This window comes from Dermacentor albipictus, chromosome 8 (genome assembly GCF_038994185.2).
Source record: "Dermacentor albipictus isolate Rhodes 1998 colony chromosome 8, USDA_Dalb.pri_finalv2, whole genome shotgun sequence".
In the NCBI taxonomy this organism is placed as follows: Eukaryota; Metazoa; Arthropoda; class Arachnida; order Ixodida; family Ixodidae; genus Dermacentor; species Dermacentor albipictus.
In genome coordinates, this window is record NC_091828.1 from 30,256,814 (window position 1) to 30,271,010 (window position 14,197).

General features: G+C 48.3%; 1 protein-coding gene across 4 annotated transcripts in view; it reads left to right on the forward strand.

The window, feature by feature from the left end:
- Window positions 1-14,197, forward strand: part of LOC135914484 (glutathione hydrolase-like YwrD proenzyme) — a 133,250-nt gene that overhangs the window by 46,082 nt on the left and 72,971 nt on the right. For all 4 annotated transcript variants that reach the window (XM_070523218.1, XM_070523219.1, XM_070523220.1 and 1 more), the window contains one exon: window positions 254-422. In XM_070523218.1, the coding sequence (XP_070379319.1) occupies window positions 254-422 (169 nt within the window). The remainder of the gene's footprint in view (window positions 1-253; window positions 423-14,197) is intronic.

Genomic DNA, 14,197 nt, shown 5'->3' on the forward strand with positions numbered 1-14,197 from the left:
CTGAACGTTGCGGTAATAATGTTCTTGCAGTTACCACAAATTCAATCCGACGTATGAGGCGATCAGAATATTTGCTCAAAACACGAGGGGTTAATATTGCAACATCCTGTTTTGTTAGCTGTTTTATGTTTTCTAATCCAACTGAACAAGTATTCTAGTCTTCAAAGGCAGGACAAATATGTAAGGGTGCAGTAAAGGCATCCTAATGCAAGGGAACAGAAAAAAAGTCTACCCATTCTATCACTACTAACAGGCCTACAGGAAACTCCAGGACAATTCGAACACCTGACGATTGAAGCCCTTCGCCACGCCATTGCTGATGGGCTCCGATGCGTGGCAGATGTTGCAGCCGGAGGCTCACTGGAGAAAATGGTTTCCAAGGAACACGCGCGGAAGTGTGCAGAGATGGTGAGTCTAGACAGGTGAGGGAACCTTAAATTACCAACCTATTCATTCCGACACCAACAGCTTGCATTGTTCTAGGCGTTCTTGTCGAAAAAAATCCGCAGAGCCCATCTCACAATGACTGCCGACGGTAATACGTTTAGCATTGAATGAATATAGCGATGCAACGTGTTTCCGCCAGCGATATACGTTATGTATGAGGCCTGAACTGCACCGGAACTCCTATTTCGCGCTTCCCTAAGAACAGTCTAAGCCGAACGACTAAGCCTGCACGCGGCTTCCGAAATGTATGGCACGTGCTTCAGTGGAAACGCTCAGAATGGTGTATGTGCCAACAGGGTTCCTCTGTCGCGCTTCTCTCTGTACATGGTGCACCATCTGGAGACGCTGCTGAGAAGCGCGCACTTGGCCGCTGGACGAAAAGCGTGGCATGCAGGTGCCTGCGACCGCTGATAATTGTTCCCTCGCTTGCCGTACATCCTTTGGCGCATACTCCGTGATCCTAGTAGGGGAGAGGCTCAACAAAGAGAGGCACATACTCACGGCAGTCATGCCGCATGTCGCTTTCGCCGTAAATCGGTGCTTACCTATTCCCATATATTACGCAGACCTATGATGGCGTGAAGTAGGTTCATTGAAGAGTGGCAGATATCTGCACATTGCCACATACTCAGTGACCCAGGTTGATCCGATGGTAGCTTGCAAATATTCCTTAATCCTCATTCCCCAGTGGTTGCGGAGCACGTGACCGGTGTGGTGGTCAGACTTTCGACGTATCAGAAGGTCCTAACTATGTGTAGTGTGGAGAGGCGTTTACAGTAAACCTCGATCAACCTTAAATCGTCCAAGACAGTAACCGTCTAGAGTAAAAGTAATTCACAACTGCTCTTTGAGGAAATAATAAACCTTGCCTGAGGTATGATTATGTATTGTTAAAGGGAAAATGAGACATCCACCCAATTGTAGCAATTTTTCTTCAAATGCGAGGCTTTTCTTTCAAGGAATCCATATAGGTGTCCTTTGTAGCAATCACTACGATTGTGTGGATGTCCCATTTATCTTTTTTAAGTTATTTATATCCACCTTGCGGCTTTCCACAGAGCTATTACCTCAAACTTTTCTCATTGATTCCAGTTGCTGATAAGTTCTACTTCACCCTGCCATCTGCTAGCCGCCTGGTTAGGGGGTGAGCATCATCATCATCATCATCATCATTATCAGCCCGGTTACGCCCACTGCAGGGCAAAGGCCTCTCCCATATTTCTCCAATAACACCGGTCATGTACTAATTGCGATCATGCCATCCCTGCAAACTTCTTAATCTCATCCGCCCACCTAACTTTCTGCCGTCCCCTGCTACGCTTCCCTTCCCTTGGAATCCAGTCCGTAACCCTTAATGACCACCGGTTATCTTCCCTCCTCATTAAATGTCCTAACCATGCCCATTTCTTTTTCTTGATTTCAACTAAGATGTCACTAACTCGCGTTTGTTCCCTCACCCAATGTGCTATTTTCTTATCCCTTATCGTTACACCTATCATTCTTCTTTCCATAGCTCGTTGCGTCATCTTCAATTTGAGTAGAACCGTTTTCGTAAGCCTCCAGGTTTCTGCCCCGTAAGTGAGTACTGGTAAGACACAGTTATTCCACACTTTTCTCTTGAGGGATAACGGCAACCTGCTGTTCATGATCTGAGAATCCCTGCCAAACGCACCCCAGCCCATTCTTATTCTTCTGATTATTTCCGTCTCATGATCCGGATCCGCAGTCACTACCTGCCTTAAGTAGATGTATTCCCTTACGACATCCAGTGCCTCGCTGCCTATTGTAAATTGCTGTTTTCTTCCGAGACTGTTAAACATTACTTTAGTTTTCTGTAGAATAATATTTAGACCCACTCTTCTGCTTTGCCTCTCCAGATAAGTGAGCATGCATTGCAGTTGGTCCCCTGAATTACTAAGCAAGGCAATATCATCAGCGAAGCGCAAGTTACTAAGGTATTCTCCATTAACTTATATCCCCATTTCTTCCCAATCCAGGTCTCTGAATACCTCCTGTAAACACGCCGTGAATAGCATCGGAGAGATCGTATCTTCCTGCCTGACGCCTTTCTTTATTATGATTTTGTTGCTTTCTTTATGGAGGACTACAGTGGCTGTGGAGCCGCTATAGATATCATTCAGTATTTTTACATACGGCTCGTCTACACCCTGATTCCGTAATGCCTCCATGACTGCTGTGGTTTCGACAAAATCAAATGCTTCCTCGTAATCAATGAAAGCTGCATAGAAGGGTTGGTTATATTCCGCACATTTCTCTATCACCTCATTGATAATGTGAATATGATCTATTGTTGAGTAGCCTTTACGGAACCCTGCTTGCTCCATTGCTTGACAGAAGTCTAAGGTGTTCCTGATTCTATTTGCGATTACCTTAGTAAATAGTTTGTAGGCAACGGACAGTAAGCTGATCGGTCTATAATTTTTCAAGTCTTTGGCGTCTCCTTACTTATGGATTAGGATTATGTTCGCGTTTTTCCAAGATTCAGGTACGCTCGACGTTATGAGGAATTGCGTATACGGGGTGGCCAGTTTCTCTAGAATAATCTGCCAACCATCCTTCAACAAATCTGCTGTTACCTGATCCTCTCCAGCTGCCTTCCCCCTTTGCACATCTCCCAAGGGCTGGGACCGCGGTCCGAGTCCCAGACCAGGACTGATTTTTATTCAACGACACGGCTTTTCTTTGGAGCAACCCGTATTGGTATTCTTTGTAGCAATTGCTACGATTCAGTAGATGTCTCATTTTCCCTTTATTATTTACTTTTCTGCACGTCCACTTTGGCTCCGGCTTTCACGTTGTTCTCGCTTTGCTCATCATTATGTACACCTTGCGGGTTTCCGCAGCGCTATTACGACATATTAAGTGTTGCGGTGTTTGCAGAGCCCCTGAATCATATACCTGACTGACGAATGACCGCGTCTTCTACTACTGAGTCCTTCAAGGCAAGAGAGAATACGAGATACGATTTCTAGTGCTTAAGAGCATAGCCAGTAGCATTAGTTAATAACTGAAGGGCAACACTCATCGCAATAAAGCTAAGTAGTATATATGAATAAAAGGAAGTGAAGCCTGCGTGCATACATGAAGTCAAGATAGTGAAGTAGAACAATTATTTCAAGACGTAATTTATCAATGGCAATATGAATACACAGTATACTGTGGTCAAGGGCGAATTCAATTCAAAAGTAGACAAAAATGCTGATCCCCAATCCATGCTCTAAAACTGGTTGAACAGCGAAGCTGGAAACGATAGCCAGAACGATTACTCATTGCGACGTAGCTGAAATGATTTGCATGCCGATATTCGCATGCACTTTACCCAACCACTTGCCTAAGACATTTCAACGGCCTGTAAATTGGTTAAGTCCGCTACTTCTTACACCTTGTGATAGGAAGATATGGGCCCAGGCCTCAAACACACAGGTATGGCACAATGAACACAGAGAGGCTTTAATGACACGGGGACGGGACTAGGATAACGTACACGATAACACACACACAGTTTCCTTCGCGAGTGTCGGTCGCTTAAGTATAGTCACGCTCAGCGTCAATGTAGGGAGGCGTCCAAAGCACGTCGGTGTCACACACTCACGGCACGAAGAGGCGCAAAGATGAATCCGGAGCAGCGAGTGGCGCAGGCGCTGGAGGCCGGTGCGGATGCCCGGTACACGACGAGCCACTCGCGGGGCAGCTGGGTCGGGATGTCTGCGCGCCACAGGGTAGACCGTTCGGAAGGCTTAGCTGCACCGGAACATGCCGCCGTCGGATGCTCGCCCAGCAGTGGATCAGACCGGTTGAAGCCCAAGGACAGCCCAGCCTGTTCTTCCAGCAAACCCAGGAACACCGGCCTTGCGTAGACGAACTGCTGGGCTCGTTCGAAAGGCCAGCCCAGGCAGCTCAGGCAGTTCACATGGCTGCCGTCTTCGCCCAGACACCGGCCCTTCTCTTCCTCTTCGTCCGTCACCGCTGCACAGCAGTCACGCGCATTCGGCTGCGATATTCAAATAGTCCAAACTCCTATCACACACCTACAAAGAGTAGACCAGAGAAAATAGAAGTGCAGTTACCCACAATTTCGCCTTGCCTCGAATGTTCGCTGCTTTTAAGGATTCCTCGCTACAGGTGGATTTCGCGTAGCACTCTCAACACACAATCAATTGCAAGCCGTTTTCATGTTTTACGTACGAAAGTGCTGTTACGACACTCCCTGTTTTGTATAGTACAGTTTCTGCGTAAGCAATATCTTCTGCTGCTACAATGAAGCGATCGGCACACGTGCCGCGTGCTTTCCAGGTTTATGGACACGACAGGCCCATTGGGAAGTTCAGCTAAACAGTTTTCTCTGTAAAACAAGCTAGGTAGCAGGAAACGCACAGCTACGGTCACAACAGTGGGAATGGTAGCAGAGATATGCTGGCTAAGTTTACAGAAGCAAAAGACGATTGTGAGTGAAGAATCTAGCTTCTGAACGCACAATAAATGGAGGCGGACTTCAAAAAACGTCGAATTCCGAACCAATTATTTAAATACATATCATCCTTAAATAAAATATCGGTGATCTCCGCTTACTGTCTGATTCAAACCACTCTCTTGCTGGCTCGTAACGTTACGCCTAACATTTTTCATTCCATCGCTCGTTGCGCCATCGTTAACATCCTCTCAAGCTTTTTGACGTAGTCTAAGTTTCTGCCGCGTATGTGAGCACCGGTGGAAGGCATTCATTTTACAGTTTTCTTTTCAATGACAGGGGTAAATTTTTGGTCAAGGTGTAGCGATCAGTAAAACGAGAACAAAGTGAAAGCAGGAAGCGAGAACAAGGTGAAGCTTCCGCTTTCACCTTGATCTCGTTTTGCTCATCGCCTTGAATTTCCATCTCCCGCCTTCTCCCAGTCAACGTATGGTAATACATGCTGTATGCACTCCAGCTCATTTTTATTCAAGTGTAAATTTTGTTTCCATGATGAGGATATTGTTATATGGTAGTTACTATGAAGAAAGCAGCCAAACTGAGAAAGAGGAAACTAGCGTTTCTTCTTTTGTGTCAATATCCTGTCAAAAACTGACCATAATATTGACTCTAGAGGCTGATTGGATAAACTTTTGCTTTCTTGCTGGACTCTTGAACGTTGCCTTTGTGCACTGTATAATTATCTCTAACCCTACTTTTACACTTTCTCAGATAACGTCCTCGATCATTTACTGCCATTCCCTCTGTTACTAAGCAGTGCAATGTCACCTGCAATATGAATATTGCTGGGACATTTTCAGTTTATCCTCACGGCTAAGCTTGCGTAGTCTAATAGCTTGAACATTTCTAAGCATGCAGTGTATATGAGTAGAAAGGTTGCGTCACCCTTTCTTGCCTCTTTCTCGATAGGTAATAGTAGCGGAATTTTTGTAGATATTTCCCAAGATTTTCCTGTAAGCCTTCGGTACTCGGTGATAATGCGATGCCAATATCACTGTTCATATCTGTACTGAATCAAATACGTTCTCCTTATCTCTGAAAGACTTATAGAGAGGTTGCTTGTACTCCGGAGATTTCTCAGTTGCCTCGTTAATGACATGGGTGCGATACCTTGTAGAATATCTATTCGAGAAGCCACCCTTGTGGAAACCTACTGTTGTCTTTATTGTATTGCAAGTGACTGGTTTTATTTTATTGAATACTGAAAACAAGCTAATGGATCCATAATTCTACCCTTTTTTTTACGTCTACTCTTTCACGATGAAGCCTAACATTGCCATTTTTCGAATCTCTCTGGTGCATTTATAGTCGTGAGGATTTGCGTATAAACTTCTGCAAGCTTCGTAAGTATACAATCTCCTCCATCTTCGATTACATTGGCAGTTATTCCATGTAATCTTGCTGGTCTTCTCTGCCATGTGCCTTGAAACACCCTTCTAAGTTTATCGCGAGCTAAAGATAAAGCGTGTTTGACCTGTTCATCGCAACTTCCAATTCACGCAGCTTGGCTCTCTGGTTACTGTACAAAGAAGTCTAAAATATTTCTGCTGGTATTACTATATCATCGACATTGCTGCTGAGGTTACCCTGCTTTTCCTTCACTTCATACAGCTCTCCTCATCTTAGCCAATTTTTCTTCAGAATGATTTCATGCTGTGGCCATTTTTACTGCGTCATCGATCTCCCTAGCATTTCGTTTTGGAAAAACGCCCATTTCCTTATACATTCTTAGACAAAAGTACACCCTTTGGGGTATATGTCTGCCACACAACAATAATCGTCATCTGCCTTGCTTGCATTTCCTTTCTTGAAAACGCCGCGGCCACTACTTTCCAGTAGGGAGGGCTATGTCATGCTGATAACGCGCATGCCGTTTGTTACTGGGAAGTACCGGGCTCACCGCGTTAAAGAAAGGAAATGCGGACCAAACAGATGACAATTATTGTTGTGTGGCAATAGGGCGTAAGTTTGATTAAGAGTGTAGTTTGTTGGCTTTGACAGATGAATTCTGTCTTATCTATTTAGTTATGATCCTTCATGCTTTGTCATTTGTAATCTAGGTCCTTTGTTATTTGGGAGAGGCTACCTTCTGGTTGCGCTGGTGTATTACCTTTCAAATTAATTGCTGCTTCTAAACTCATCCTATTTACTGTTTGATTCATTTACTCTATGCTTTCTTCATCTTCTTGTTCTGAATCTGTATATCTGCTTGCTAGAACCAAGCTGAATTTGTTTGTATTTGGCCTTACTGGGCCAAGTGTTAGGCCGCTCATCTCTCGAACAGGCAGAATGGACCGCGTAGGGCTGCATGATTGTTTTGTATATACTTTTGCAGTGCCGCGAGTTGCCCATGCGTTTTGTGAATGGGGAAGCGTCCACCCCCCCCCCCCCCAGCGCGTCGGGCGGCAACCGTTTCTGTTTTTGAGGGGTCGGACGGCCCGCGTGGTGTCGGGTGACGAGCCGAGGCGCGCGCCGCCGCGGGGGGTGCGGTGCAGAGGCGGAAAACGGATTCGGAGAACATGCTTTTACGCGCGCTGTGTTGACATTCCGCCGATGGTCATAATAGGGCCACGCGGACAAAGCTCGAGTGGGACGGTTGTATACGCGACGTTGTGGCGCCGGCTCTTGAGTCCCCTGCTAATTAGAGACGCAGCTGCTAGCAATGTTGACCACGTCTGGCACGTACGGAGCGGGGGGTTCACGCCCCTACGCATTCGGGCGGCAGCCACGTGCATCTTGTTTTGAGCGCTGGGGAGAGCCCGCTTGGTGTCGTGTTACAACATGCAGTGCGCGCCGTAGAGAGGGGCGCGGTGCGCATGCGGAGGCCGCGTTCGGAGAATGTCGTTTTAAGAGCACCCGAGTCCGAATGCCGCCAGCGGTAATTATTTTTCTACCACGAAAAACCTTGAGGGGGACTACGGTACGCGGAGTTGGGACACCAGCGCCCGAGCCTCCTTGCTGGCTAGAAACGCCGCTGAGGTGCGAGATGGCCTCAATAAATCGTGCATGCCTGGCGTGTTTGCCGAGGCCGTCACTGACCACGTGGAAAGAGGAGGGGGAGAAGAAGATGTGGGAAGAGGGAAAACAGGGTGGTTTTCCAATAGATCCACTTATGAGAGTAAGCCCATCCCTTTGGGTTGTGGCTTAAGAAACTGTCAACTCCCATTGGCAATTGCTTCCGTGGGATGGGCTAACGACCCTACCGCCCTTTTTCTTTGTCTCTTTCCCCTATAACAACCGAGACGAGGTGCTTGTTCCTCAGTCTAGGCTGTAATCACTAAACCTGATAGAACAGTAAGACTCCGTACGATGCAACGCTAGTCTGGGCCGTAACCACTTAGTGGTAGAACAGTGAGACTCGGTTGGTCGTATGTAGTGACAGTTGTCCTAGGCTCTAACTTAAGAAAAGTAGAAGAGTAAGGCGCTGTTTGCTTGTGTGTTTTGTATCAGTGTTCTTTTGCTAACTCTGTATTTGACTGTGTAAATATTTCCGTTACAATATATCTTCAAGTTTTGTTACCTCCAACCTGCCTCCTGCTTCATCAACGCCGATAAACACCTTGAAGAGACTTTGGTCGACTTCAAGGAGAAAAGAACAACCAAAAACTTAACTGGCGCAGTCGACAGGATCGGCGAGCTCTACAACATCGAATCCTGGACCAGTGGTGAAGGGATCAAGTCATCCAACGAGCACCTCCTGCACCTTTGAGAAGATCCCATAGCAGCCAAGCCCGGCACCGTGGAGGAGATCCGAAAACGACAGTGCATTCAGCAAAGGGTGAGCAGGATTTCTTGCGTCTTTCTCAAATTGGCATGGCAGTTGATGTGTAGAGCAAATGGTGAGGACACGCGGGGGCGCAGAGACAATGGAGTCTAATGGAGTTGAGGGTGCGACGGTGGCGGAAATGGATCGGAATCGGGAGTTATCGAATGACGATAGGCTAAATTCCGATAAGTCAAATGAAATGAGAGAACCCAGTCAGAGCCAGGAATTTTCGCAGCAGGCATCTCAGCCTTTGCAAATTCCGAATGATACAAGAACGCTTGAGCTTGAAATTCAAAGGCTCAATGCTCAGACTACCTGTATACAGCTTCAGATTGAGTACGAAAGGCTGTTGCAGGCAAGGAAGAATGCTGAACGTCTCAATGGCACGTCATCCAGCGCTGAGTCGGAGCGGGGCGATCGGAGGCGAATGGGCTTCGACTCCGTCGAGCAATGCGCGAAAGTGCTGAAAGGGTTCCGCCTGCCGTGTGACGCGGATGTACCCTTATGGTTTGAGGAGGTAGAAAGACTTTTTGCTACTTACGGGGTACCCTATGAGAGTCGCGTGCATTTAGTCATGCCAGCTCTAACTGAGCGCGTTCGCTACCTACTGCGTAACCTCAACCAGGAAGAGAGTACAGATTACGAGTCAGTTAAACAGGCAGTGTTGATGGAACTGAAGCTTTCTCCGGCAGAGTATCTGCAAAGGTTTGAGAGAGCAGTGAAGCGGAAGGAGGAAACGTGGTCACAGTTCGCGTCGCGAGTGAAAACGTATTTTTCCTACTACCTTCAAGTAAGAGGAGCCGACAATGTAGAAGTGATGGCAGAACTCATGGTTGCGGATCGTATAAAAGCGGGCCTTAGTATAGAGGGTCTTGAGTACGTGAGGCTACGAGAATGGCTTAAGCCACCTGAGATTGCCAAAGTACTGCAAACTTTGGAACAAGCGAAAGGCAAAGGATATGCTCCGCAACCTACAACTATAAGGCGCGAAGAGTTGGCAGTGACAAGCGAAAAGGTTGCTCATCTAGATGCTGATTCCCAGACGGAAATACAGGCTGTATTTCAAAGGCATCGTGCACTCTTTGACGGCATTCCGGGTATGGCAAATGTGGGTCAACATAGGATAGAATTAGAACCAGGGCATCAGCCAAGGAAGACGTTCCCTTATCGGATACCTGAGCTGTTAAAGAAAGAAGTCAGCCGGCAAGTTGGTGAACTTTTGGCTTGGAAACTGATCTATCCTACTGAAAGCGAATTTCCGCATCCGGTAGTATGCGTAGGGAAAAAGGATGGTACAATCCGCATGTGTGTAGATTACCGCGCGCTAAATGCCGTCACCAAAGTGGATGCGTTCCCTGTGATGAATCCTCATGAATTGATTTTCAGAGTGGGAAGAGCACAGTTCATTACGGTGATAGACCTTAGGCGCGGGTACTGGCAGGTGCCGATGGAAAAGAAGAGTCAGAATTTCACCGCGTTTGTAACGCATGAAGGTCAATATGCTTGGAAAGTGATGCCGTTCGGGCTAAAAAATTCAGCCGCGACCTTTCAGAGAATGGTGAACAAGCTCTTATCGCAACATCAGACATACGCCACGGCATACCTAGATGATATTGCCATTTTCTCTAACACGTGGAAGCAGCACTTAAAGCATCTCAACATTATCCTTCAGGTCCTAGAAAAGGCTGGGCTGAAAGCCAGTCCGGAAAAGTGTCAGGTTGCACAATCCCACATTCATTACCTCGGGCATATTGTCGGTTCAGGGACGCACGCACCAGATCCAGAGAAAATAGCTGCAATTAAGAATCTGGTGCCACCACGCACTAAAAAGGAGCTACGCAGCCGGCTAGGACTGTGCGGCTACTATCGCGAGTACGTCAGAGAATATGCAGAGGTGGCGAGCCCGCTCACGCGGTTAACAAAGAAAGCGGTACCCAATAGCATACCCTGGCCGGAGGAAGCTCAGACGGCATTTTAGACACTGAAACAGTCCCTGTGCGAGGCCGTGGCGCTCAGCACTCCGGACCCATCTGAGCCCCACTGGCTTTTCACAGACGCGTCAGCTACGGAGGCGGGCGCTTGTTTGGCGCAAATGACAACCGAGGGAAAGGAGAGGCCTATTGCCTTTGCCAGCCACCGCTTCACGCCGACTCAGACGCGATGGTCGACAATTGAGAGGGAAGCGTTTGCTATTATATGGGCCTTAAAGAAGTTTGACTACTGGCTTTTTGGTGCCGAGATAAACGTTGTTTCCGACCACAATCCATTGTCGTACCTTACAACTTCGACTCCACACGGGGCAAAATTGACAAGATGGGCGCTGGCTTTACAGCGATATCACGTGTCAGTGCGACATCGGAAGGGTGTCAGTAATGGTAACGCGGATGCTTTGTCCAGGCTTCACAACAGCTCATGGAAGCCAGCGTAATACTATACTGCCATGCCAACTGGATGGGCGTGAATGTTCCTGCTCACTTGGCGCTGTATATTGCGGACTTTGTGTAAGAGACACTAGAGTGCTCTTACAGTTTGGAACTGCAATCGGGTGCTTAATAGTTTGATGACATGTATTGTGTATTTCTTTTCACTCTCTTCTTGCTTTGTTATTTGAAAGTGTTTGTTGTTGTGATGTAATTAGGCTAGGGTGTGATTAGAATGTTCATTACGTAATCGCGGCAGTGATTTATCGTATCACTGAGCGAAAATCAGCCCAGTATACTCTTTAGGGGGAACGTGTTAGGCCGCTCATCTCTCGAACAGGCAGAATGGACGGCGTAGGGCTGCATGATTGTTTTGTATATATTTTTGCAGTGCCGCGAGTTGCCCATGCGTTTTGTGAATGGGGAAGCGTCCACCCCCCAGCGCGTCGGGCGGCAACCATTTCTGTTTTTGAGGAGTCGGACGGCCCGCGTGGTGTCGGGTGACGAGCCGAGGCGCGCGCCGCCGCGGGGGGTGCGGTGCAGAGGCGGAAAACGGATTCGGAGAACAAGCTTTTACGCGCGCTGTATTGACATTCCGCCGATGGTCATAATAGGGCCACGCGGACAAAGCTCGAGTGGGACGGTTGTATACGCGACGTTGTGGCGCCGGCTCTTGAGTCCCCTGCTAATTAGAGACGCAGCTGCTAGCAATGTTGACCACGTCTGGCGCGTACGGAGCGGGGGGTTCACGCCCCTACGCATTCGGGTGGCAGCCACGTGCATCTTGTTTTGAGCGCTGGGGAGAGCCCGCTTGGTGTCGTGTTACAACATGCAGTGCGCGCCGTAGAGAGGGGCGCGGTGCGCATGCGGAGGCCGCGTTCGGAGAATGTCGTTTTAAGAGCACCCGAGTCCGAATGCCGCCAGCGGTAATTATTTTTCTACCACGAAAAACCTTGAGGGGGACTACGGTACGCGGTGTTGGGACACCAGCGCCCGAGCCCCCTTGCTGGCTAGAAACGCCGCTGAGGTGCGAGATGGCCTCAATAAATCGTGCATGCCTGGCGTGTTTGCCGAGGCCGTCACTGACCACGTGGAAATAGGAGGGGGAGAAGAAGATGTGGGATGAGGGAAAACAGGGTGGTTTTCCAATAGATTCACTTATGAGAGTAAGCCCATTCCTTTGGGTTGTGGCTTAAGAAACTGTCAACTCCCATTGGCAATTGCTTCTGTGGGATGGGCTAACGACCCTACCGCCCTTTTTCTTTGTCTCTTTCCCCTATAACAACCGAGACGAGGTGCTTGTTCCTCAGTCTAGGCTGTAATCACTAAACCTGATAGAACAGTAAGACTCCGTACGATGCAACGCTAGTCTGGGCCGTAACCACTTAGTGGTAGAACAGTGACACTCGGTTGGTCGTATGTAGTGACAGTTGTCCTAGGCTCTAACTTAAGAAAAGTAGAAGAGTAAGGCGCTGTTTGCTTGTGTGTTTTGTATCAGTGTTCTTTTGCTAACTCTGTATTTTACTGTGTAAATATTTCCGTTGCAATATATCTTCAAGTTTTGTTAACTCCAAACTGCCTCCTGCTTCATCAACGCCGATAAACACCTTGAAGAGACTTTGGTCGACTTCAAGGAGAAAAGAACAACCAAAAACTTAACTGCCAAGGTTGACCTGTTTCTTTTGACTGATTTTGCTATTTCTCTCTTCATATTGATAGTAATCCTACACATCCGTAGCCTATAGTCATTGCCTTTTACCCAACCTAATACGTCTACATCCTGCCCTATGATGGTACTGGCAGAACGTATGAAATCTATTCCATTTGTTGTTTCTTCATTAGGGCTTTTCTATGTCTAGATTGGACCCGCCGTGGTTGCTCAGTGACTATGGTGTTAGGCTGCTGAGCAACGAGGTCGCGGGATCGAATCCCGGCCACGGCGACCGCATTTCGATGGGGGCGAAATGCGAAAACACCCGTGTACTTAGATATAGGTGCACGTTAAAGAAACCCAGTTGGTCGAAATTTCCGGAGTCCTCCACTACGGCGTGCCTCATAATCAGAAAGTGGTTTTGGCACGTAAAACCCCCTAATTCAATATGTATAGATTTCATTATTGCGCTGCCTTATGAAGGTATTTATTCGGAGTCTATTCCTTTCCACGATGTCTATAAACATCTTTCTTTTTCTAGAACGGACGCATTATATGCTACTTGCTTGTTCCCCACTGTTAGGCCGCTCATCTCTCGAACAGACAGAATGGACGGCGTAGGGCTGCATGATTGTTTTGTATATACTTTTGCAGTGCCGCGAGTTGCCCATGCGTTTTGTGAATGGGGAAGCGTCCACCCACCCCCCCCCCCCCCCCCAGCGCGTCGGGCGGCAACCGTTTCTGTTTTTGAGAGGTCGGACGGCCCGCGTGGTGTCGGGTAACGAGCCGAGGCGCGCGCCACCGCGGGGGGCGCGGTGCAGAGGCGGAAAACGGATTCGGAGAAAATCCTTTTACGCGCGCTGTGTTGACATTCCGCCGATGGTCACAATAGGGCCACGCGGACAAACCTCGAGTGGGACGGTTGTATACGCGACGTTGTGGCGCCGGCTCTTGAGTCCCCTGCTAATTAGAGACGCAGCTGCTAGCAATGTTGACCACGTCTGGCGCGTACGGAGCGGGGGGTTCACGCCCCTACGCATTCGGGCGGCAGCCACGTGCATCTTGTTTTGAGCGCTGGGGAGAGCCCGCTTGGTGTCGTGTTGCAACATGCAGTGCGCGCCGTAGAGGGGGGGCGCAGTGCGCGTGCGGAGGCCGCGTTCGGAGAACGTCGTTTTAAGAGCACCCGAGTCCGGATGCCGCCAGCGGTAATTATTTTTCTACCAGGAAAAACCTTGAGGGGGACTACGGTACGCGGTGTTGGGACACCAGCGCCCGAAGCCCCCTGCTGGCTAGAAACGCCGCTGAGGTGCGAGATGGCCGCAATAAATCGTGCATGCCTGACGTGTTTGCCGAGGCCGTCACTGACCACATGGAAATAGGAGGGGGAGAAGAAGATGTGGGAAGAGGGAAAACAGAGTGGTTTT